Source organism: Anas platyrhynchos, chromosome 26, assembly GCF_047663525.1.
Source record: "Anas platyrhynchos isolate ZD024472 breed Pekin duck chromosome 26, IASCAAS_PekinDuck_T2T, whole genome shotgun sequence".
Lineage (NCBI taxonomy): Eukaryota > Metazoa > Chordata > Aves > Anseriformes > Anatidae > Anas > Anas platyrhynchos.
The window spans coordinates 441,492-466,655 of record NC_092612.1 but is presented as its reverse complement, the minus strand read 5'-3'; the positions used below and the strand labels follow the sequence as shown (position 1 = coordinate 466,655).

General features: G+C 47.4%; 1 protein-coding gene across 6 annotated transcripts in view; it reads right to left on the bottom strand.

Annotated features, from left to right (window-relative positions):
- The window catches only part of POGZ (pogo transposable element derived with ZNF domain), a 33,528-nt gene extending 8,955 nt beyond the window's left edge, over positions 1-24,573 (bottom strand). For 2 of the 6 annotated variants that reach the window (XM_038167733.2, XM_038167734.2), the window contains exons 1-8: positions 24,297-24,573; positions 14,648-14,772; positions 5,069-5,244; positions 3,987-4,095; positions 2,765-3,058; positions 1,795-2,001; positions 1,342-1,451; positions 617-951 (exon numbers count right to left, since the gene is read on the bottom strand). In XM_038167733.2, coding sequence (XP_038023661.2) covers positions 617-951; positions 1,342-1,451; positions 1,795-2,001; positions 2,765-3,058; positions 3,987-4,095; positions 5,069-5,244; positions 14,648-14,771 — 1,355 coding nt within the window. In that variant the 5' untranslated portion in view covers position 14,772; positions 24,297-24,573. Of the gene's footprint in view, positions 1-616; positions 952-1,341; positions 1,452-1,794; positions 2,002-2,764; positions 3,059-3,986; positions 4,096-5,068; positions 5,245-6,546; positions 6,666-9,757; positions 9,899-14,647; positions 14,773-23,311; positions 23,766-24,296 lie in introns of those variants that run through there. The other 4 variants (XM_038167736.2, XM_072028064.1, XM_038167737.2 and 1 more) reach the window with 4 other exon arrangements.
- Positions 24,574-25,164: the final 591 nt, after the last annotated feature.

Genomic DNA, 25,164 nt, shown 5'->3' with positions numbered 1-25,164 from the left:
CTTCTTGCTCTTCCCACCAAAAACAAGATCTCCTCCTATCCAGCAACCTCCTATTCTGTAACTCTTGAAAAAGATAGAGAACGGATCTTGTGGTACAGTGGGGTGTAGTACTAGCTTTTGAGAACTTCTGACACCAAACAGGTACTCCGCTGATCATTACGAAACATCATAACTTATAGAAAAAAATCAGAAGTCCAGTTATCACAACAGAGCAACATAGTGGCTTTTCAGCAGAATACACTATTTCACAACAGGATTTTCTCATTATCTCCCTCTGTTGTAGAAGCATCAAGTAAAGGTAAAAAGAGTAGTTCTTCATAAAGAATTATTTCTTATGATCTAGTAAGGCTAGTAATCAGTAAATGAGATTTCTCTGATGAAGACTACGGATGTGATTATTCTAACCACATAATCTTCTTACAAGTTTTTTCTTGACTCAACTGTGTGATGGTGGACAAACTGCCTCGTTCTACTGCTTTAGCTCTGGATTTAACCTACAGCATGGGAAACTTGTAATGCTTGAGAGACTGATGCTCACAATTCATTTTTACTTCTGCAGATTTGAGGCATTCGGAACACTGCAGACTCTTTTTGTGGCACCTTGCATCCCTCTTACCTTATGTTGTTCTTTAGCCTCTTGGTGCAGTGCGGACACCTGAAGGAAGTTGGAACCTTGGGGAAGTTCAGTAGCTGACTCACTTTGCCACCATCTCTGCCATAGTAGAAATCATCTACTAACATAATAAGCTTACTTTGGGATGAGTCAACTATGTTTTCACTTGGCTCTGGAGCTTTAGCAGGTGGGGACAGCGCAGGGATAGGAGTGGAAGAGGGCGGTGAAGCAACAGCTGTAGTTTTTTCTGGAGATGGAGGCTTTGCAGATTGAATGTTTGGTTCAGAATCTAGAGATTTTCTTTTCTTGAGGAATTCAACCATTTCAGGGCAGCAGTACTAAAAGGAAAAAAAAAATGTATATTAAACAGTATCTAGGAAGGACTATTTATGCTATTAAAGGTAGGCAGGCAAAAACTAACCATCAACTAAGAGGAGCCAAAGGAAACTCTTAAGGAAGAAATAATGCACATTCAACTTCCAGTTTTCTGATTGTTTACTGGTCAGTAAAACTGGAAAACAAGTGCACCTCCTGGCTGTAATAGGACATAAAATTGGGACCCTGCCTACTCGTGGTGAGGGATACTGTTAGGCCTCTCCTGTGCCTTTCACTTTCTCCTAGCCGTATTCTTCCTTTTCACAGAAGTACCTAATCTAGGGAGAATTATTCCTTGCACTCCAGTCATGAACGATTATCAATTAACTGCTCATCTCAGAATGGTTACTTACACACATATGTCCTCTTAAAGCTTCAGTGACTCGAAACTGAGCATCGCATCTTGGGCAGACCTTCCTGCCACCATCTTGCAAATCAAATGTGGGAATAGGAGATGAACTGACTGTAACAGGAGAAGAAATAGACACAACAAAAAAATTTAGAATCCTTACACTTTTTAGGTTCACGTCAGCCTTTTTGACATACTGAAATAATATAGTTTCAAGAGGTACACTTTTAACTACTAAAAAGACTGGAGAGGCAGAAAAAAATGAAAGTATGCAAACTTCTGTCAATCTGTATGCTGAAATATACCCCCCAGTAGCTATAACGAGTGTCTCAAAATTAGACTAATTAAAAATACATAAAACAGTACAACTGATAGTCCCTTCTTTAGTCATTTGTTTGTTCCTATCCATCAGTTTAAATCCCTCATCTTTGTAAGACAGCTCGTATGCAAACCATACCTTTTAACGATGACGATGATGACGAGGACTCTGAAACACTAGATCTCTGGGAACCATGCACAGGGCTGCTGTTGGACACCACAAGGGGGCCAGGGCTCTGGCCTAACGAAGGAATGGTGTTCAGAGTATTCACGAGCTTCGCCACCTCGTTGCTATTCTCGCCAGTCACTCCAGGTCTCTTTACAGTCACAAAACTTGCAATACTCACTGCCAAGAGAAAGGACAACTGAGGAACACTAATAAGGAATCAGCAAGATCTGATGTACTCTTTGAAACCTGTCCCCACCTAGCATGCCTTGTCTCATGCTCTTCTACCTTTAACCTTCAGCAAAGAACAAACCACCTGTTCTCCCATCCAGCAATGCAAAGGTTGGCAAGACTGGAAAAGTAGAACTTCCAAACTGTGCCCTGAGACATGAGCCGTGCCCTACAATGAACTAAACAGGATACCGATGGTCACAAAAGTTACTTGTATTTCTTTTCTAAATGCAGCTGCATGTGATTACGGCCACTTAAAGCTAAAAATAACCTTACTTGCTGTGTGCAGATTTTTTTTTTCTTTTTAAATTGTCACTATTCCTGAGCTATCATTTCACTCATGAATTCAGCCAACCTTTTTATAAAAAAGCAACGTGGTTAGTTTCAGCTTGTGCTCTTCATCTTTCAAAAACGTAAGTGATTAAAAAAATAGTCTTTTTCAATTTTTGGGGACTTTTAATTGATGGTCTCAGAACATTCTACAAAACAAGCAAACCCTGGTTCTCTAACCAAACTGGACACTCTGGTAGGATTATCACCATTTTCCAGGTTGTAAGAGAGATGAAGCATGAGTCAGTGACGGAGGCAAAAATAGAACCCAAGAGTTCTGACTCAACTTCTGCATTTTAGCTACTGAGCCATATGTTTGAAGATCAAATTATAGACAGTGTTATACACTTGAGTCCCCTTGCTTTTCCACGGCAAGTCTTACCTAATTTGGGGTTAGTAGCTTGACTGGACTGCCCTGGCTGCTGCACAGTTAACTGTCCCAGTGTTGTTGGCTGCGTTGAAGTAGGAGTTGTGGAGGTGCTGGGAGTGGACTTACTTTGCTGTTGTGCCTGGGACTGTGGCACTGTGCTCCTGATGGTAAGCGTGGCCGGAATGACCGTAGTGAAAGTGTTGGTGGTGGGTCGGACCGGCATGGTTGTACCTGGTCTCACCTGGGCCATTTGAGAGAACACCTGAGGAACGCCAACTGTTGGTTTAACAAACTGGGTACCTGGGGCTTCAAAAACAAATGAACAAACAAGGTAGATCAAGTAATCGAATTCCATTCCTTGCCCAGGGTACAACCTAATTTCTAACACTGCTGAATTCCCCAAATTCCCAGGAATTTCAGTGTAAATTTTAAGAGTTCAGCACCTTAATTTTCCTTCCCAAGCAGACTAAAATTAATCCTGGATACAGACAGAGTAAAAAATTAGATTTACAACAATTTTTAGGTGGAATTCTCTAAAAGGCTCACAAGCATAAATCCTGCTGGCTTTCATGGGGCTCTTACTAGTCTCTAGGCCAAGGGAAGCTCATGGAAGGCTTTTTATGACAGAACAAGGGTGATCCTATAGTTACAAATTATTTTATGACATGAGGTTTTACAGATCTGTTCTTGGGATATTGAAAGAGGACTCATCACAAAGCACGGTTGCTTTGTTCTAAGGCAGGTGTATGGTGACACATGGATTCTTAATCTTGCTGATGGTGCATGACAGGATCTGGTAGCAGAAGGCAATGTTAGAAAAATCATCTTCAAGGTGAGGCTTCTTTTCCAGGCAGTAGGGGAACACTAGCATGGCTTGGGGAGATTCTGAAAGGAAGAGGGGTGGTTACAGGCCGGGATTTTGGAATTAAGTTAACCAAGGAGCCTTTCTGAAGAGGTTAGATTATGTGTAGCTCTGTGAGGCAGGCACTACTTCCAGGTGGAAGTCCCCTACTCTACAAAGTGGTTTCTTACTATGATCAAAGGGCCTACTCTAAGCTGGAAAGGACTAGCAGAATTGGAGCCACAAATGCAAACAAATCTCATCTGCTACAGAGCTGGAAAATCCCCTTCTCTAGAGCTTCTAGATCTGTATTTCAAATACACTCTTTTAAATCCCTGGTGCTCTGTAAAGACAGACAACACTAACGTGGTTTTCACATATTTCAGTCCTTACCTGGGACTAGGGTGATGGGTCTAACTGTTTGACCTTGCTGTACATTCAGGACAATTCCAACTTGATTCATTGTGTTTTGCACAGGCCGCACATTCCTCACAGGAAAACCCTGCATTCAAACAGTAATTGTTAACATAACAAATATATATCTAGTACATTCAATCTGAGTTTTCTATTCTAAAAACATTTACCTCAGAAAAAAAAAAAAAAAACAACAAACAAACCCACGTTACCACTATCACCTACAGGATCAGTTGAACCATGAGGCCATGCTGTTCTCAGCCAGCACCTTACCCACCAGTAGGGCCACCTTCCTACAACGTTCTGGTATACTGCCTCCACTCTCAACCTCTCCTTCCCTAAGCACCTACAAAAAACTTCTCCCGGGTCTTAAGCAATTTGTAAGGCCATATTTGAAGCAGCAGTGGTTTCCTGAGATAGGTAAGTGATCTGTTTTGTTGTTTGAAATCTCTTTTCTTTTTCATTAATGATAAACAGCTGCAACATACTAAGATTTTTTTATTTTTTATAAAAAAAAAAGCAGGAGCTCTGGCAAACATGCACCCTTATTTTGTAGGAGTGTTTCCCCGGGCAAATGCTCAAAGAAGTCAGTAAGTACCACCTGCACATTTTTCAGGAAAATAAAACAAAGTAGTAAGTACTTAGCAAGGTCAAATCCACGCAGAGTGGACAGACCCACCTATATCTGGGAGTCAGGCCCTACCAGTAAGTCAGGAGTATGCTACAAGTGAAAAACAGCACGAAGTCCCATCAGACCTGTACTGGCTCTGTAAGACTTGCTGAAGAGCAGAATGTGGACAAATTTTTCAAATGAAACTGAACTATGAAATGACTACAAACCAACCTACAGCACACACGATATTTTAAAGCAAGGCTATTGCTAAGGCTACATCAATTAGACCCCAAACCCACCAGATTTCAGCTCAAGTGTAGCATCCAGCAAGGTGCACAAGACAAGCTGAAACAGGCATCTGATTATGCCAACCTCCCAGGGACGGGTACACTCGGTCTTCCTTCTCAGAGATGCCAGCGTGCAGGAGTGGGGCTGCAAGGGCACTCACCTGGGTCGTTATGAAGATCGGCTGGCTGGTCACTGGAGAATTCGTGACGTGATTGGCATTCTGCATGATCTGTACAGGTCGCAATACTGGCTGGGTTACCATTGTGCCCAGACCTGAGGCTGGGTTCTGGGTAAGGATCAGCGGCTGTCCACCTTGCTGAACAAGAGGATTGCCAGCTGGAAGAAAACAGAAATACAGCAAAAAGTCTCAGTTGCCAAGTAGAAATGCTTCTCACACACTCAGCTGGCAATTTTAGTCTTCAGAATTTGAATGAATTTTCCAGAGCATGCCTTGAAAGTAAACTTGTGAAACTAACCAACCCTTCTACACATCGTTTCAATGCTCATAGCTACGCAAGGATTTCTCCAAGCTGCCTAGGAAGCAGCTGCTCAAAACCCTTAGCTCTAAGCAATCTCACAGACTGATTATGCTGGCTTCTGCATGCCCTTTGAACACAGCCACAGCAGCTAAAGAAAATATTTTTTCTACTCTCATTAACTATTAAGTAAAAATTCACCTGCTGGCAGATACTGGGAAAACTTATGCTGAACCACTCACTGCAGTCCCTGGTGCAGGATATCTACCAGAGAGACAGAAACACCACGAAAGTTTCTGAGCAGTGTCACCAACCACAGGCGGTCAGGGACTCCAGTGCCAATTAACCAGAACCAGGACACAAGAATTCTGAATTAACCTAAAGTAATCTGCAGCATCCTCTGACACAAAGAGGATGACAACCCCGAACCTTTATGAAGTGCCAGACAAGCTTCACCACGAGAAAAAGACTGAAAACATCTGGATCACGCTGAAATGATAATGTACAGCATGTATCATAAGAACATCATGCAAGGGTTTGAGGTGCTTCTTCTCTTGATTCAGGCAGCATCACGATTGAAAAAAAAAAAAAAGAAACCTAAGATGTGGAAGAGACAGTAATTTTATCCGCTAAACTCAACATACTTGACACTGCACAACATCTGAAAAATTTCACACAAGTCCTTCGGTATGAGAGCACGTTCAGGTAACTGCAAACAAGCAGGCTACTGAAGCTTAGCAAAGGACCGTGTCAGCTGAGACCTGGGGCTGTGCAGGTGCTGGTGTCAACCTCACTTGGAAGTAAAACTACTTAGTTTAAAACATCTTCATGGTGTTTTATACTAATGGATTTTATTTAGGATTTGCTTGCCTGACAGTAACCCGCACTTTACACTAAGCAGCAGTAACTTGATTCCTTGCAATTGTGCTGACATAGCCGTAAGGGAGTTCTAACACTGGTGTTAACAACCATCACACCCCGAGGGATTTCCCCGAGGGATTTTCCTTGTATACTTTGCTACAGACACGCTGCTCAGAGACACAGCTGCCTAATACCTCTGCAATCCGATTCTGTCCCGAGATGCTTGTCGTTTTGTGAATTTTTGACCGCTCAACTTAGAACATCCCGTGTCCACTGCCAGTTACCTAACACTTCCCCTTACCTGCAGCTGAAAAAAGGCATCCCATAGATCTGTGAACTGCTAACTGCTTGGGTCAAGTTTCCTACGACGGAAATCTGCCTCAGTCATTTCTCATGGTGAGCTGCAACAAGTAGAATCTTGTAGTCATTAAAGAAAAGCAAACTAGCAAACTATGCTTCCTCTGGTACCATTAAAAAAATAAAAAAGCAATTCCTTACAAGGTCCAGAACCTCTGCACAGTTGCTCAGGGGACTCCCGTGGTCTCTGACTACCCCAGGGAAATCCGTATGGTCACGTTAATCAGCTTCTGGTCATTGCTGTTTGCACCAGCCAAGCAGATGCCAACCAGTGCTTGGCCGTGTCCTTCAGCCAAGGCCCGGTTTGTTCCACGTGTGCTCTCAGTGCCACAGGCTCTTACAGGAACAGACTTGCAGTATTTGCACAGAACGAGGGAATTCAAACCCAGGAATGCTGCCCAATTGCTTTTGGAAAACTGGGGGCTAATGTTGCACCAAAACAGCAACCAGAAGAATCTCCCATCTACCGGCACTGCTTGCTGATACCCAACAGGGGGAAGGAATTAAAGGCAGGTAAGACAGGATGAAGACAGGATGAAGAAAGGCAGTGAAGACACGCCAGTGAAAGATGGAGCGAAATGGTCTACAGACGCCAAAACACTTGTTCAGCAAACACAAAACAAACCCCTGCCACTGATGATGCCCAGCAGAACGCTCCTGACCCTGCCTCCCTCCAGCAGCCACCTCGCAGAGGAGGGACGCGCTCACCGTTAGATCAAGCCCCAGCAGTGGACCAAGCAAGAAGGAACTGTGAAGGCTGCCTCGACCTTCCGACAACACTAACTCACTCACTCATGGCTGGACACTTTATTTTATTTTTTATTATTAAATTAGGCCATGATTATTTCAAACAACTCAAAAAACAAGCAGGAAACGTAATGGGTCTCCAATTCCTTCTTCCTCTATACCGTTCTCCCTCGCCAAGCTGAGCTTTTTCACGTATTCATGTTTACTCAACTCAAACTGTAGAGAGGAACGTCACAGGAATTCTTATGAGGAACCACATCCAGATTTTAATAATGTATGATTTTTTTTTAAGGCATGGGGTGCTGCTATACAGCAAATGAAGGTAAGTTTTGAACAGCTACCCACTCGGTCAGCTGCACTGATCCTATGCACTGAGTGAGGAAGAGGGAAAATAGCATATAATATATAATATATATTAGCATATAATCACGTAAAGGCTTTGTTAGTAACACACGCAAACAAAAGGGACCACGTTAAGACTGAACGGTAAGCACAGGCAGGAATTCTCCAACAAAATGCCATCGTGACCCATATGAAGAAGTATTTCCTGCAGCGCTGTTGACAAGTCCCTAAGGGGTCTTCTTCCAGTCATTACTCATGCTGTACAGGGAGGTCTGCGTTGAGAAAACCAGAGTCCTGACTGCACACAGACACTACAGATCCCACTGCTCTACCCATGCAAGCAGAATTAACACTGCTGCAATGGCCAAAACCAGGCGGCCCAAAAGAGTTACTAAGCCTACAGGAACCCAAACTCTTCGAGATGTCCATGCTTTTTCTAATTATTATTATTATTTTTTTTTTTTGAGCACATACCACCTCTTATACATGAGGCCAGAAAGATGAGGTTGCACGTGGCTCAGGGAGGTAAAACAAAAAAAATTCCTTAATCCCATTACTGCTGTAACCCACGTCTTGAGGGCAAAGGGCTTCCAAATCAGCAGGGTGAGAAATGATAAAGGAAGCCTCACAGGAATCTTCCCAGCGCAGACATGTGGCATGATTCAACACTTCTGAGACCGACGGAATATCCAGATTGTTTCAGAGCTACAAAATGGTCCAACATTACCGAAACTGCTGATGTTAAAGGAAAGGGCTGCTGTACCCGAACAGCAAATGTTTCCTATGTAAATGTGCAAATCCAGGAAAAGACCTGCTGCATGCCAAAACGTTCTGACCCACAGCCAAAACAGCTTCTTTTAATGGAAGATGCTTTACTCTGACAGTCTGGATGCTGCCTGACTGGCAGCGCTCAGGGTGTACGATCCAAATGTTTTCACGAAGATTTTATTACGCAGAAACAGTAGGGTGATGGAAGACTACAGAAGGTTCGGTTCCAAGCCACACAACTGCCTGGCCCACACACTGCATCTTGCCTCACTTTTTCAAGTGCCTTAGACAGCAGGGGAACTGCTGGAAAAGAGACATCAGTTCCCACTCTGAGCATGAAAAAAAAAAAAGCATCCATCATCAAACACAACTTCGAGCCGAGGCAGACGTCGTGCGGGCTGGCAGCCCGTCTTGGACCATTTTCTTCTTTAGGATCAAAAGCAACAAGCACGAACCCACTGCTGTCTGAACTCCAAGCACGCTGCCTCCAGTCCCAGCTGACAGGGATGACGTGCTTCTGGCCTTTGCCATTTTATTAAAAGGTCTCTGAGGAGGAAAAGGATGGTAAGGAGTGAATGGCCACTAGAGGCAAATAGACTGCATTTGCAATCTTTGTCATCCCTTCACAGTACTCCTGAAAATAAAAAGGTGATTATCAAAGAGAAGAGAGGGAGCACTTACGGGAAGTTGGGGGGGAGCAAAGCAAAACACCACCTTTGGATAGTTGGATCGGGTTCTGGACATTTACATCCCACCCAGTATCTGCTGAGGGCCCCGAGCCCTCATCAGCAGACCTCAGCTCCTCAGAGGCTGGAGGATCTTACTGGGTTGACAAGGAGCACAGAGTCATCCCCAAATCTTTCAAGGAGTGGAGGAGACCTTGCCAAATGCTGAGTCTGCGACTGCAAATGAGAGGTCTTTCAATGCCACTGAACTTCCATGAGAATTCCTGACGGCAGAAGCTATGACGACCTCGGGGTTAGTACAGAGGCCGCTGTGCAACCTCAAGCAGAGCGTGACAGTCAGGTTTCCAACTCCTTCTGGCACTCCTTGGGAGTTTACAAATAATCTGGGAGGACTTGTACTAGTTTAACAAACAAAAGACGACTTTGGGTTTAAGTCCGTGTTAAAGCAGGGACCAGCTGACAAAAATCTTCTGGTCAAGTCAGTCCAGTGATTTGGATTCTTTTCTCTCAGGGTGGACTTGGCAGGTTCCTGCCACGCCGCTCTCTCCTGAAATGCTATAATTACTAGACAAAACAATAGCAGAAGCATATAGAAACACTCTGATTCCTTACCAGAAACTGCAGGTTCTTTTCAATGTGGCCAGGATGGGCACAGCTGAATGACCATTTTTTTCCCCAGGTTTTTGTAGACTTTCATTAGTGAGAATGACAAGTCTTCTGGAGTAGCATGTCCCAGAGCGTGCAGTGCTTCTCTTAGATTGTTTCCAAGGAGATTTGTAAGGTTTCCACAGGTCCTGGAACACTTTAAACTCACCGGCCAAGACAGATGTGCATAGATTCACTACTTCATCTAGGGAGAATGAGGAGACCATGGCAGAAATCAGCTGCTGGGAAAGAACAAATTACGTTCTTCTCTCTTCTCCTCCTGCCTCTCAAGCGTATGACTCTCCAAGTAGCTCGCTGGCTTAATTTGCTTCTTTGAGGAGGGTGGCTTAGAGCTAAATGCCAGTTGATGAAGCAAGCCTCCTGAGGTACGCCTGAACAGCCCATTTAGTCCTGGACCAAGCGATCCTTGCGAGTCCTAGGCCTCCTCCTACACCACCTCTTGAACCGCTCCTTGACTTCCAGCACGCTGCCAGGCAGGCAGACGCAGGCACACACACGAGTTTCTGTATTCTCTCCCAAGCAAGCACAGCAGAGGTGCTCTCCTCTGCAGGAGAAGCCGCTCTAACCAGATGGGCCTGGCCTGCTTACAGGAGAGGTCAGGCTGACAAAGCCCCCTTAGCCTCATGCTCAGCACCCCCCCCAGACAAGGGGCTCTTGGCAGCAGCGTCCCCTCCCTGGGGGCCCCAGGGAGCCCCTCAGAGCCCAGCCCCGCTGCTCTGACGGGGGCCACAAAGGTCTCGTGCACCAGGCCATGGCCACCGAGCACCCGAGGCTCTACCAGCAACACAACCCCTCCCGAAATCAGGGATAAACGGCCGGGACTGCCACCGGCGCGTCACCAAACTCAGCAGTCAGCCGTTAGGCATCAACAGAGCCCGCTCAGGCTTACCAGGGGCAAACTAACGAGCCTGGGCTGACTCGGTTCCTTGGCAACTTTGGTCTTGGGTGGGAGGCCTTCAGCAGCAGCCAGTGCTGACAGAAGTGGGCTACGACAGACACATTGTTCAGGCAGGGGATCCTGACCCTCCCGCACTCGCTGCCGTCGATGGAAGCGCGGGGCTTCCTGGTACGGTTTCTCTACTTTCAGGACAAAAAGCGTTTTGTGACTCTGGTGGCGCAAAGAATCGCAGGAATGTAAGTTTTATTTTTATCTGATGGTGGAATTATTAAAAAGGAGTCAGGCTGTCAGGGTGATGTGCTCATTTTCTTGTTAACAGCAGTGCTTTTCTGCATACCAGAACACCGTGACATCTGACGGACATGTGTAACACCAGCAAGCTGCGCACGTATACAGAACATCAGGGAGAATGGTCTGAGTGGGATACAGGTATAGCTAAAAGCAATCGCAGGAAATTAAGGAAAAAAATTAGGCCGAGCGTCACTTCAAATATATTTAGCTTTCAGTAATTTTTCCTTTCATGTCCCAGTAATTTGAGACATTTAAAAACTAATCTGCAGGGAAAAAAAAATCTGAAGATGAAATTCAGGAAGATGGAAAAAATAGCTAAAGGTATTTCCACCTCCAGTTTTGAAATCTTATTTCTTGATTTTTGGACATGAGGTCTTCCCTATCCAGCCCACTGTGCACTTCTGTTTGGTCAAAGGCGAGCTGGTGGTTTGTGTGTGACACTGTTAATACACTTCAGGAGAATTTGGGGAGGAAAATTTAAAGAAAGGATAAATTTTAGGTCTCCAGGCTGGCTCATAATGAATTTAATCCTAAATGGGGAAAAAAACAAACAAACAAACAAAACAAAGCCCAACAAAATCTTACACTGGGAGAATGGTTAGATTGAATGGATCTTTTTCAGCTCTAGCTTTAAAGTCTTTTTAATTAATGTAAAACAAAATGCAAGATGACAGCCATGAGCGTAAAAAACAGATTGCTGAAAGCTGGGGTGATTCCAGACATGGCTCATTTTGTGAGCGTTCCACACAGTCACAACTTGAACTGGGAGCAGACCCTCAGTCACTGGGCCAGCAGAAACTGCAGAGGTGACACATGTCCCCGGGGCACGTCACCACTCACAATCCGTGCAAGCCAATGAGGATTCCTGCAAGTCCAAGTTGTGCCACCCGAGACAGCAGCAGCTCAACAAACACATTACTCCAGAAAGCAAAAGCCACATTTCAGGCTGAATAATTTTGTTTGTGTTGGTCCTAAAGTTAATGGGCCAGGCTAGCCCCTGGTGCATCAACGTCATCAGGAGAATTAGTTGCACCATAAAAACAGAAGCACCCCAAGAATATCCAAAACCAAGCATGTTTCTGTATTTTGCCGTACAGAATTCAAACCAAAGCACCTCACACTCTACCACTAAGTTAAGGACAAAGCACTGTGTTCCTCGGCATCGCCACGCAGCCAATTGACTGCACGTTCCTAGTGCCCCCAGAGCTCACTTCCATGGCAGCAGGTAACAAACCCCAAATACAACCACCACCACCCTGAACCACTCAGCCCCGTGGTGCTGAACACCGTTTCAACAACCCTACCAGAGCTGACCAAGCCATCCAGTCCGAAATTCCACGCATTTGCAGAGCGGCCCTGCCTTGAGGCTGTAAAGGTCACTGCCCTCCCACCTCTCTTCCCAAGCAGACCAATCCGCACCTCTGAGGTTTTCAGACTTTTCCAGGAATCAAAGTACAGTTCTCTGGCCAAACGTTACTTAGGAAACTCCCCCAGCCCTACGATGCTCCCTAATGCTCAGAACCAGTGTGGGGCGAGCAGATGACCCAGACCCCCTTGGGTCACACCTGCTGGTAGCAGGACAGCAGGCGATGCTGAGAGGCATGGCAGAAAGACGATGGGAAGCAATAGACTGAGTCACGCTGAGCAACAACCCGCCTAAGTTTGTAACCCACAGAGAAAAAACAAAGGTGTTATTCCCCCAACAGCCACTGCTATTTTTGGTTGTGGTCCAGAATAACACAATAAGCAGAAGACGACTGTAGGTAGCTACGCTGGTGATTTCATTCCTCTAGTACCGTCTAGAGGCATCAATGCCTGGAAACACAACAGCAGCTTTTCAGGGAAACGGTGCTCCTAAGGCTGCAAGGAGCCGAGCTGTTCGGAGAGCTGAGGCAGGACAGCAGCACACGGGATCCTCCTGAACCTCCAGCGCTCCCAAGGCCAGGGAGATCGCCAGGCTCCAGACCATGCAGCAAGGGGCTGGTGAAGGGAGACAAAACATGCTTTCTTCTTCCAGCCTCTCCCACTACGTTTTCAAGGCAAATGCTGGAGTTCTGAATTAGTTTCCTAAGCTAAGAGCTTATCATGACTCTCGCTTTTGAGATAACAGAAACTGAAGGAAAAAAAAAATTCTTAAGACTGTGGTGATTCTGTGTAATCCTTTCAAAGCCAAGATGTGACAAAGGCCTGTGGAAGTCAGATTCCTGTACAAATCCTGCTGGTTTTAATTGGATCTGGGAATCATGTGGATAGTAGATCTTATGGAGGCATATTTGAAGTTGTCAAAAGAGTATCCAAGTATTCCACCAGTAAACAAAATATCTGCTAATAGCAATATACTTTAGTAGTCATGATCATTTTTTTTTGTAACTCAATCTAACAAGCACACCAATATCACCAAGCCTTTATTAATTGTAATTGATTTAGAACATCTGTCTCAGTTTACTTTTATTAGCAAAGCTATGAAATATTCATCACCTGTGTATTATATGATGACATACACTTGGAGTGCAAGATACTTTTAAGACACTTCCAAGAGAAGGTTCTATATGTTACTGAAATGGATACACTTCTCATCACTTATGTCTGATCAAATTTTACCAAAAATGACGTGATGACTTTTAAGCAAGTCTGACACACAGATTTATACAGCTCCCTAATCCCAAGGAGACCTAAACCCACTTTGCATTTCAGTATATTAAGTTATGCACAGAGACTGCTTAAGCTATTTCTGAATTGAAGCAAGGCAATCTGCTTGTAACAAAAAGAAATACAATACAAAACGTTTGGCTTTGGACAGTAACCTGTAGTCACATCCAGCTTCCTTAGCTCTGTATTTTCTATCAGACAGCACAAGCAAGAGAAATTCAACTTACTCAGACCACGGTTAGTTTTATGCCCATTCCAATCCATCTCTGACTGAATCACCTTCTCCTTACAAACATCCTTCTACCTTGGTGCCTCTAAACACTATTCATCAAAGCAGGCTCCTTCTAGATCTTGCCTTGTAGGAAGACCAAGAGCGAGCAGGTGACAGCAGCCAGCAGGAGCAGCAAACCCTTCCCTACGCAGACAGCCACATTCTGCTCACCTCCAGTTACCAATTCCAGTTACCAACTGGCTCTCCAAAGCCTCCGGTGCTGAACGCTTCCACAAACACCCTGCATCATCCACTAGCCATGAATAGTGACTGCCTGGACGTTGGTAATGCTGACTACCAAGAATGCTTCCATGGCGTGGAATCCAAGAACAATGCCGCGGTCAGGAACATGAGACGTGCTCAATCACCAGACTGAGTTATCCCTACAAGATGGAGCCTCATCTCTATTCCAGATACCACGCTGACTCTTTGCTTGATCTTGACCAAAAGACCAAGAAAAAGTAATTCAAAGGGCTAAACAATAGCTCAATTTATTAAATATGCCAGTCTACTTCATCCACACACATTACTAGGGGAAGTGTTCTTTTTCCCAGGCACCAGACTCAAGTGTTACATGCAAATACAGATGGTGAAATTGTTACATCACTCATTAACAGTTTTTTTAGCTATCAAATAAGATTACTTACTGGATAGGATGTAACCAATCACTGCCGTTTCCCTTTAATACCCATAACTGGAATAATGCTAGACTAAAATAGTTAATTACCCGTAGCAGTTTTATCAACCGAGTTATAATCCTCAACAACAGAATCTTCAATCACATCACTGATTTTCTGCCATGGCTCCAGCTCCTCCTCCTCACATTCCATAAAAAGGTCTGTGTCCGCCATCCTGCAAGGGGAAAAGAAGAAAGCCATTTATTGGGTAGCTGCATTCAGGCAGCAGAAGTTTCATTATAAGAACAACTCTAATGCCAGAATTACTAACAATGTTTTTATTTCCCAGTATTCCAAAGAAAAAAAGAGCTGCGTATTTCCAGGTTCCTATTTATTTCTCAGGTTATAGAAATGACTCCACATTGTACTTTAATAGATTTTGCTTTCTTTTCATGAAAATCAATCAAGTTTATTTAACAAACCCTTGATTTTAACTAAAATTGCAGTGTTTTGCCACTCCTCCTGCACGACAAAGCCAAGTTAAGAGCTTCAGGAGCAGAATTCACTGCCCTAGAACGCAGTAAGAAGAGTCGTAGTTTTTTGTTCTGTTCATGGTTTTGAATATTCTCATTTGAACGTTGGCAGTAATCCTAGAGACCGAATATCCCAGCTCCAATGAGTAAGAAACGTGCACACAAATGAGTGAACAGTCCACAGCTGACCTCGGACTCCTGTTCTGACCAAACCCACGCGGACCCAAACTCCCGTGTGCTGCTCCAGCCCCGTCCCCTGCTTATCTCCTTGTACCAGCCCAGAACCTGACACACCATTATAAATCAGTTCAGAGAGGGGGAAAAAGAGAAAAGTAAAGGGTTTTTCTGCAATTAGACCCGTAGTTATTGTCTTTCAACTCAAACGAATCTCTGGAGTAAAGTACCCGGTTCATCTTTTCCACACTACTTATTACGTATTTATTTAGAGACCGACAGACGATGACAGCTCCAGGCTTTTTGTCTCTCTCGTTCTTGCCACCCATCTCTAACACTTTTATTGCTGCTATGGCCTTTAGAGACATAGGGAAGCAGCAACAAAGGTAAGTAGCTAACCGAGGGGCGTATCGCTGCTAATGCAGTGATGTTATAACACTGCAATTCTCAGTGTTACCTTTTGCTCCACTATTTACACACCTTCCCATTTTGTTTGCTTTGCTGGGCACCACAGCACCCAGAAGTTTTTATGGATCTGCCTACAGCAAAAGTCAAGTATTTTCTCCTGGGGTTGCATCTAATCCAGGCCTCAATGAAATGCAAATCTGTATGTGCTTAATGCCAAGATCTCTATTAAACATTCAGACCAGCCAGCCAGAATTAACACCAAGGAGATTCACAACAATCAGTCGTCTCGAGTGTCCTACAGAAGCTCTGCTCAGAGGGACAGTTAGCACCGGAGTTCTCCAAACAGCTGACTTTTCAAATACTACTGACATCTAATCAATAGAGCCATTTCCAACCACACTTTGACAACCTGCAAGCCACCGAGCCAAGCAGCTTAAAGCAGCTTTCTTACAGACCTAATTTTGCACCGTTTCAGGATTTGGCTGTTTCTAAACTTCACTTACAAATAACGCTTACGCCAAGTTCTAATTCTCCTTAATAACACACTTAGGGGTCTTTAGCCAACGTAACCACATCCAAAAGTTCAACTGCACTGTTAAAGGAACTGATGGTTATAATCAGATACCACAAAAAATGGATTTCCTATTTTCCTACCTGGGCTAGAGCAAAAAAAGACTCAGTTCCTCCCACCTGCCATAACCCCCTGGGAAGGACAGAGCGAGGAACAAGTGGCAGTGGGAGTGGGAATTAACACGTCTAGAAGGGATGCTGCTCTTCTTGATCACATTTTTGGTGGCAAAAGAAGCTGTTACGGTTGCATTTTGTCTTCTCTACTACGATTTTACTGCCATAAAAATCTGATGAGGAATGTTCTGAGACATACTGGCCAAAATAAACAGCTTATAATCAGGGACAAGCAAGAGAACAATCCAACTCATTTGCAGACAATCTGTGTTTTCAAATAGCCACAGAAAAGAGTGCTGACCAGAAGGCTTCAACACAACATAACATTTATTAACTCACTGCTGAAGACCTAGGATAGAAACAGTGCCAAAATATAAACTGGATTAAGTCATCATAGAACAAGTAAATTTAAGTCTCATAATTAAGCTATGTCCACCTTATCCCCCCCAAAACCACTGAACCGGTTATAAACATCGGTTTGTAAATCACTCTAGAGCTGGGATTTACAGGAGTGGCTGGTAAGACCGCGTGCAGCCACCCTGTGCAAGTGCAATCTTGGATTTTTTTTGTTGTGCTATGTAATAGCTGCAAAACAAAGCCACGAGCATCACAAATTTCCCGCAATACAAAATTAAATCAAAATAAAATTTCACCTAAATCCAAAGCAACTGTCTGAAGCAGGTAGGTCTGAGCCACACGAGAATTGCAAGCACTTGTTCCCGTTTGCCAAATTCACGCTGCTGGTACTTTTTCTGAAGCAGCATACGCAGTTCCCTGCCTTCCCCGTGGATACAGACAACCTCTTAGACTGCCATTTTTCTGTGCTCCACTTGCCTACAAAGGATTTGCAGAGCTCATATTGTTATGCTGCAGCCGTATGATGCTGTTTCACTAGGAAATGCTCATTTTAGTTCTACGCCTGCTTATCCTAATACACGCAGTTCTCACCACTTATAATTCTGAAGCACGTTAATGTTTGTTTTACAAACAATACAAAGAACTGTACTTAAAGGAAACCCATCACACCACTCACGTTCAATAGCTGATCTCCTCTTCCTCACTTTTCATGTTAATAACACAGCAAAGAGAATTCATCCTATGACTCGTACGGCTGCGAACGCCCAGTGCTGCCGTTCCTTCCACACACAGCAGCAGCTCTTTTAACTGAGCTGCTTTATGCCTAGATTTCCAACCGGCAGCGTGGGAATGTTCAATACAGCTATCCCCATGCCTCTCAAAGTTGTGTATTTTGGGGGAGAATCTTATGTAGTACAGTAAATAAAACACTTCTGAATAATTTCACTTGTGATCTCTATGAAGCTCAACTTGCCCTTCCTTTGTGAAGGTCTTTGTGAAGACAACAGGCCTTTAAACGTCCAACCCAACTTACAAATAACTTACTCATATTGAACTCGCCTTTCCTACTCTTTCTTGGGGATGACAGGGAATACCTAAAAAGACTGCACAAGTTGAAGGCATTCGCAGGCTCGTTCGGCTGTCAGGAAACAACCTTTGTAGAGAAACACCTACCTCTCTGTATCCTGTCACTACAAAAATATACATCAAGGAAGATATAAAGAACCATGTTTCTTTGAGCCCAGGTAGAACAAGAGAGAATCTCTTTTCTCACCACTCCAAGTCCTTTTCAGCCAACTTTCAACCTAAAATGTGCTGTTCCTCAAGAACTTCAAGTGCAAATCTTCACGGACGTGAGGGGCTAGCGCAAAGCAGAAGGAAGAGATTTGCTCTCCACATCCGTGACAGAAGCAAGACTCGAGGGGCTCAACGTGAAGAACAGAAGATTCCAAGTTGGACACCAAGACAGCTTCCAGGAACGCAGGTAAAGGCCTGCAACAGGCTGTCGGGGAGGTAACAGCATCTCCAGCTCTGGATCCCAAATAAAATTAAGAAAAACCAAAACTTCCTGAAATAATCCCAATATGCAATTAACCCAGTGTGTTGCATGAAGCCTAAGGAAGCACCCAGTACCTGCATGCCTCAAAGACCCTGCGAGCTTCTTCGTTTACATAAAACCTGCAGCGGGCAGCAAACTGCATGAGCCACGTTTTAAGGGTGGAAAGCAGAGTTCAGTGAAACGAAGCGACTCGCCAAAGCTTCTATGAGAACGAGGGGCTTAGTCAGAAATAAAGAGCTGCCCAGCCCTCATTCACTTCATTGCACAAAAAAACTTCCATCGGTTTAAGAAGAAAAAAAAAAAAAAGAAAAAAGTGAAAATCATTTTTTGGATGACAAATTCTACAAAAACAGACTCCTAGAAATAAAGCTCTGAAGTCGAGGTTTATGCTGGAAATCTGCTTAGCAGGGGAAAGCAGGAATCAAAGAGCTTTAAATCTTATTTTCTTTGCCTGTTAACATAAACTTTTTTTTTTTTGAATTACAAAATCTTATCAAAAACAAGCGAGATCTCCTAGGAGATGCATACAAAGATCCCAAACGGGTGCGCACCGCAACCGATCAATAACTGCATATTTATGATTTGCAATATTTGTGCTTCACAGAAACATCTAGAAAAAAAATTCTCCGTGAAGCTTCTAGGACAAAGCTTCTCTTAGCTGGCAAAAGCGGTGACGCTCACAACAGTGCTATTTGTCTGGAATCATATTACCCCACGCCAGACAAGGAACACTGCCTTAATACTATAGTGATGGGCAGCCTATAAATAGCCGGGATAAATAACCTGATCTATTAATTAAAGCGTGCACATATGTCTACCCGGGAAGGCTAAAACTACAGAGGAAGTCTTTGCACAGATTGTAAAAATATATTATTCAGCACCTCATAATTATTCAGAAGATGCAAAGACAAAATGCTAAAGAGACTGTAGTTACAAGCTTCTTTTGACACCAACTTACATTATGCGCATAGTATTTCATCTGCTCGTATCAGCCGAACTAAGAAAATGTCTCCTCTCTTCTATAATGTAACAGCTTTGTTTTTCAAAGCTTTGATCTGGAATATTTCTGTATGTAAGAAGCCTTTGCTCAATAAAATGATTAAGCCCAATGATAAATACTCTGCATTTAGCTTTTCAGCACATAGTTGGCAGATGCTCGGTTGAAAATACGGATGCCAAAAAAATGAGAAAAAAATTACAAAGTGTTCTAGACACGCTGCAAGAAATAGAGCCCTGAAGACTGAAAGGTATTTTCTCTCCCTTTTAGCTGGAAAATGGGAGAAGACCTCCAGGGGAAGAGCCAACATATATGAGCTCTACACAAATAACCGGCACGACTGCAAGATATAAACCCTTTATTTTTTTGTCAGCTGATGTGGTCCACGGTCATTGTTGCGATATAGGAGGGGGAAGGCACCGGCCATTCAAGTCTTGCAGTAGAAGGCTGGCCACCTGATTACATTTTCTGATCAAACTGATTACCATTACCAGGGGAAGCCCAACAATGAAGAATTTTTATTCCCAGACAGCCAAACAGATCACCCCATCACGAGAAATCCTCTTCTCCTGTGCCTCACTGCCAAAAAAGCTTCCCGAGTCCCTCGTCATTTCAACCAAAATCTGGAATCAGGTCTAAGATCCTCCTGCATTTATCTACCAACGAACCACTTCAGTATAGTTAGAAAGGTATCGGATCGAATCCCTAGGGGCTGCTGTTGTATTCTCAAGACAAAATGACTGAACAGGTAGAAAATACAAAGCACTGTATTCTGGCTGAAAACACCACTGGCATCCTCAAGCTTCCGAAACCCACAAACAAACAAAATAAATACTTAATCTAGTTTCTCCACCTAAGTGAGGTGGCAAACAAAGGACTCAGCTTCCATTCCGTGGGCTTTGACTCGTAAATTCACCGACTTACAGCAACGTAAGTGGAGAGAATCAGGGCCCAAATGTTTTCTATTATCTAAAGCACCTGTGGATAGCAGGTTTTACACGACAGCTGCAGAATAAGGCAGCTGTGTCTCATTGAAGTGATCTCTAAAAGATGTGTGGTTATATATTTACAGTTTCATTCACAGCTTGATATTATTTGACACAAAGCAAACAAGTTATGACATACATATGCTGTATATACACACACTTCTTTTAAAAAGGACTTCAAATTAATGACTCGTTCACAGTGTTCTTCAAAACTCGCATGATGGGATGCGCTATTCTTGCTACATAAGCTTCACTTTCTGAGGCTTTTAATTAAAAAAAAAAAAAAGTATAAATAAATCAGTACTTGTCAGGGCACCGCTGGTGGCCCAATTTCTGCCTACTGGGTGAAATCATCTGCAACACACTCAGTCTTAAGGGCACACTGGCAGGTCAGGAATAAACACGCGCTCCGTTACACCCGGAACTTGGTAAAGCCAAAGGAGGAGTTTTGGTGAAAGGCAGAACCCCGGGAGGGACAGAGGCTTCCACCCCATTTCCCAATGTTCCCCTCCAGCACAACAGCCCCTAGAGAAGGGCCAGCACAGCCACCGGCTTCACCGGCAGGAAAGCAGAAGGAAGGCTTTGCTCGGATCAAACGCAGATTTGGGGAGCAGGGAGCCCCAGCTCCTGCCTGGGGCAGACCTCGGCGGGGCCTTTCTCCAGGTGGGAACAAATTCAGCAAACTCACGACTCCAATACGCCTGGAGTCCGACCACTGCAGCGCGGGTAGCACATGAAGTCACACTAACAACAGCCACACTGACCCTACCGCGTGCTGCCGGTCCTGCAGGAACCCTAAAGCTCTCGTCACAACTATTTTCAAAAAAAGGGATATAAATTCACATGAATTGACAACAGAAACGCAACTGAATACGCAGTGACAATCCAGCCAGTAGCGCGGGAACATTCCCAAACTACTACTTTTTAAAAGAAAAAAAGTTTCATCTGACTCCAGCAGGGAACCCACGCTGACAGCTGATTTGTGATGAAGGACCGAGGGAAGTTGAGGAAACAACGGGGAGATCCCTCACCACCTTCAGAGGGGTCTCGCATCGCCCAGAAGCGTCCGACTCCGCGCCAACTTCCATTTCGGCACCACGCTGACTCTTGTAGGCACCCCCCAAAGCCCCCAGCTCACCCCTGAGACACCCCTGCCCGCAGCAAATGCAGCGCTCCCAGCCCACAGGAGGGGAGGCTGCACACAAGCTGTGCCCCAGAACGTCGCATTCCAGCACCCAACGCGTGAACTTTGCTCACTCTTCTTGCCCAAAGGTTTGTCGGTTTTTACGCCCGTCTAGGTTTGCTAATGGAGATTTAATTGTGGCATGGTTTTAATGCTATCAATCCTCTCCCCTGCCTCCCTAAGGAGTTTCCTAAGGGAAAACACTGACATGAAAAATACATATTAAGAATTAATTGACACTTAAATTTTCTTCGCCGCTTGCTATAAAACCACCTCTACCCTGACAGTCCAGAGAAGAAAAGCTAAAATATGAAATTGAGGATCTGTCTTTCAGAGACACACAAATAAGCCTGAGATGATTCGATGCACTGCCAGACAAGAATTAACACACAAATCAACTTCTCTTGGCCAAGTTCTCCTTCCGAATGCTCACTTCTCTCCATTTTGTCTAACCTCACTGAACATGCAGTCCCGGAGTTCCTTTCTTGTTGCTTGTTTTTCAGACTCACTTTTAATAACGCGCACTCAGAGGCAAGGAACGTATCGTAACTTCTTAAGAACCAGGACACCTGACGAAGTTACATTAAATGCAAATGAATCCTATGATAAAGGTTCCTGCTGTCAAGACATGCTGCAATCCCTTCCCTGAAAAAAAGATAATGCTCTTCCAAGGCTTAGAACAAATAACTGGCACAGCGTTAAACTGATACAATCTAAGTGATGAAAACATTGGATGATGTTTTCATTCCTGTTTATAGGGCAATTCATCATCAGCAACCCCTCCGACAGGAGGTACAGGTGAGAGCTGAGCAGAGTTCCACAGCCGCATCCTGCAGAGCAAGGTGAATTTACTCCTCGTTGACTGATGTGGTTGACTTGGCTTTGCCGGGTACTGAAAGGATTTCAAGAGGCATATTAAGTTTTCTAGGAATGCTATCACTTAAAGTCCTCCATTTTATTTAAGGCTTTGATGTGTGCAATGCCTACTAATTAAAACCTATTACTACACACTCGATTTTAACAATCATTATCTACCTTAAAGTTTGACCTGCAGAGCGATGAACACAGACTGCCTTAACGACCACCTCCCAGCTGCAGGCCTGGCCTCCGAGGGTCCAAGAGCAGGACTGCAGCTTTCTGCAAACTCTTTTGGGAGCACACACAGGGAGTGCGCTGTGGAAGGTCCACTTGAGCAGAGACAGTTGCAGGGTCTCTGACAGTATCTAAGCAGCTGGGGGATCCCGCACACAAACAAGGTAACTGTATCCACCCCCAAACAGCAGGATGCCGGCAAGCAACATGTGCAGAACCCGGTGCCCAGACTGAGCTGGAAGTGGCAACAGGGAGGGAGCTCCCTGGGTGGGCAGCCCCACAGAAGTACGGCCTCCCCTACCCTGGTACAACCAGAGGGAAATAACTACGTGCATGCAGCAAGCCAGGCTTCACGTTCAAGGATGAAACTTGACATCTGCAGCAACCTCAGGCTATCAGCCGGTACACAGCGAGACCCAGGGTAGGGGAGGCGCAGAATTTGTGTATCCTCACAGAGCGTTTCCTAAAAGAAGCAACAGATTCCCCCATCCTCTACCCTCTCTTCCGCTCGCTCATGCCCCATTTGGTATGCCTCGGTGACAGCTGCAACTGCTGCCAAGTTAATAAAAATAAAGCTGTGTGTGTTGTCATCTGCGGCGTGTTTTCTGCAAGGCTGTTGGGCAGCGGGATCCGAGCCTCCCCCTCGTCTCCGCACCACATCGCGGAGCAGGGGAGGCGCTGGGGGTGTGTGGGGGGAGCCGGACACCTGGGCTCCCCGGGCACCCAGGAGCGGGCCCACGGTGAGGGCTGCGCAAAGCAGCGAGCGCCTGGCTCCTTCCCCCCCCCCGGCTCCTCTCGGTACCTGTGGCCAGGGGAGCTCCGCACCCGGTCCTGCTGCAAACCTGCTCGGTGCCACTGCCGGGGCCGGGGGCTCGCCGCTCACCACGGCCCCGGTGTCCCCTCGCTGACGGGGCCGGGGCTGGCCAGGAGCCGCGGGGAGCAGCCCCCTGAGCCCCGGCACAGCACGGCTCCCCGCTCCCCGCCCCGGGATGCGCTCGGGACCAGCCCGTTCTGCTGGGGACGGGGGACGCAGGCCCCGGGCAGCGGGGACACCGCTCCTGTCACCGGCCCGGTGTCCGCAGCTCGGGGGGGCCGAGGGGACACGGAGCGGGGGGGGGGTCCCGGCGGGGCGGGCAGGGCCCCCCGGGGCCGGTGATGCCCCTCGGCAGCGCCGCCGGCCCCGTGCTCGGTTTATTGTGGCTGCCGAGCCACAAAAGGGAGGAAAAATAATCCCCGTGCCCAACATGGCGCCCACCCAGCGCCCGCCGGGCCGGGGGGGACCGGGATGGGGACGAGGCCGGGCCCCCCCCCCCTCCTCCCCCAGGGGGGCCGGGCACCGGCGTGTTGGGGGGGGTTTGGGGGGGGGCGGGCCGGGGGAGGGGGCGGCGGGCGGAGGGAGCCGCCGCCGGTGCCGCTTCACCGCCCCCCCTCCCCGTGAGGGGGTGTGCGCGGATCCCTCCGCCTGCCCCCGGCCGAGCGGTGGCGGCGCCGCGCTCCGGGACCCGCGGCGGCTCCTCCCCGGCCCCCCCCCCGCCTCCACCTCCCCCCCCCCCCCGTCCTCCTCCTCCTCCTCCTCCCGCCGCCGCCGCGCTCCCGTCGCGAGGCCGCTTTGTGTAGGGCGCGGGCTGGCCCGGCCGCCGCCCCCCGCTCCCCTCCCCTCTCCCCCAGCCCCGGGCGGTTCCAGCCGGTTCCAGCGACCCCCCCCCAACCGCCCCCCCGCCGCCGCCGCTCCCCCCCCCCCCTCACATAACGGAGCCGCCGCCGCTCCGCCCCGCTCCGCTCCTCACCTTCCGCGCCCGCTCCGCGCTCAGCCGCCGCCGCCGCCGCCTGGCTCCTAGAGCGGCCCGCGGCCCCCCCGCGCTGCGCCGCCGGCCCGGCCCCGGGAGCGGCAGCGGAGGGCAGGTGGCATGGGCGGCGGGCCCGGGGCGCGATGCTGAGGGGGAGGAGGAGGAGGAGGAGGAGCGGGAGCGGGCGGCGCTGCCGCTGGCCCCGGCCTCTCGCCGTGCGCGCGCAGGGGGCGGCTCCGCGCCTGGCGCCCCCCCCCCACCCCTCTCCCACTCCCCTCCCCCCCCCCCCCGGGGCTCGTCACGGAGCCCGCGCGGCGGGCGGGCACCCGGCGGGCGGATGGACACAGCGCGCCGCGAGCACACACACACAAAAAGGGGACCTGGCCGGCGGAGGGATACGGTGACGTCATTTCCTCCTGGGCCGCGAGGCGCCGCGCCGATTGGCGCCCCGCGAGGTGACGTCACCGCCGCCACCGCCTCCTCGCCGGGCCCGGCCGAGGTCGGCGGCGGGGCCGGGGCCGGGGCCGCGCCGGGCTCCGTGGGGGCGGCCCCGGGGCTGCACCCCCGGATCCCACCCCCCCCCCCTCAGCGTGGCCTCCCGGAGCCTCGCCCGCGGCCCCACCGGGCCCTCGGGGCGGTCACGGGCAGCGCCCGCGGGGCGGCGGCAGCCGGGCCCTGAGGCCGGGGGGGGGGGGGGTCTCGGCCTGGTCCCCTCCCCCCCCCCCGCCGTGGTTTGGGGCTCCAGGACCGAAGCCGCCACCCACGGGCGCCGCGGGGCCCGGCAGCAGGGCCGTGACGCGGCCCCGGGGCCCCCAAACCGCACGGGGGGAGGGGGAGGCGGTGCGGGAGGGGGCTCGGGGGGGCTCCT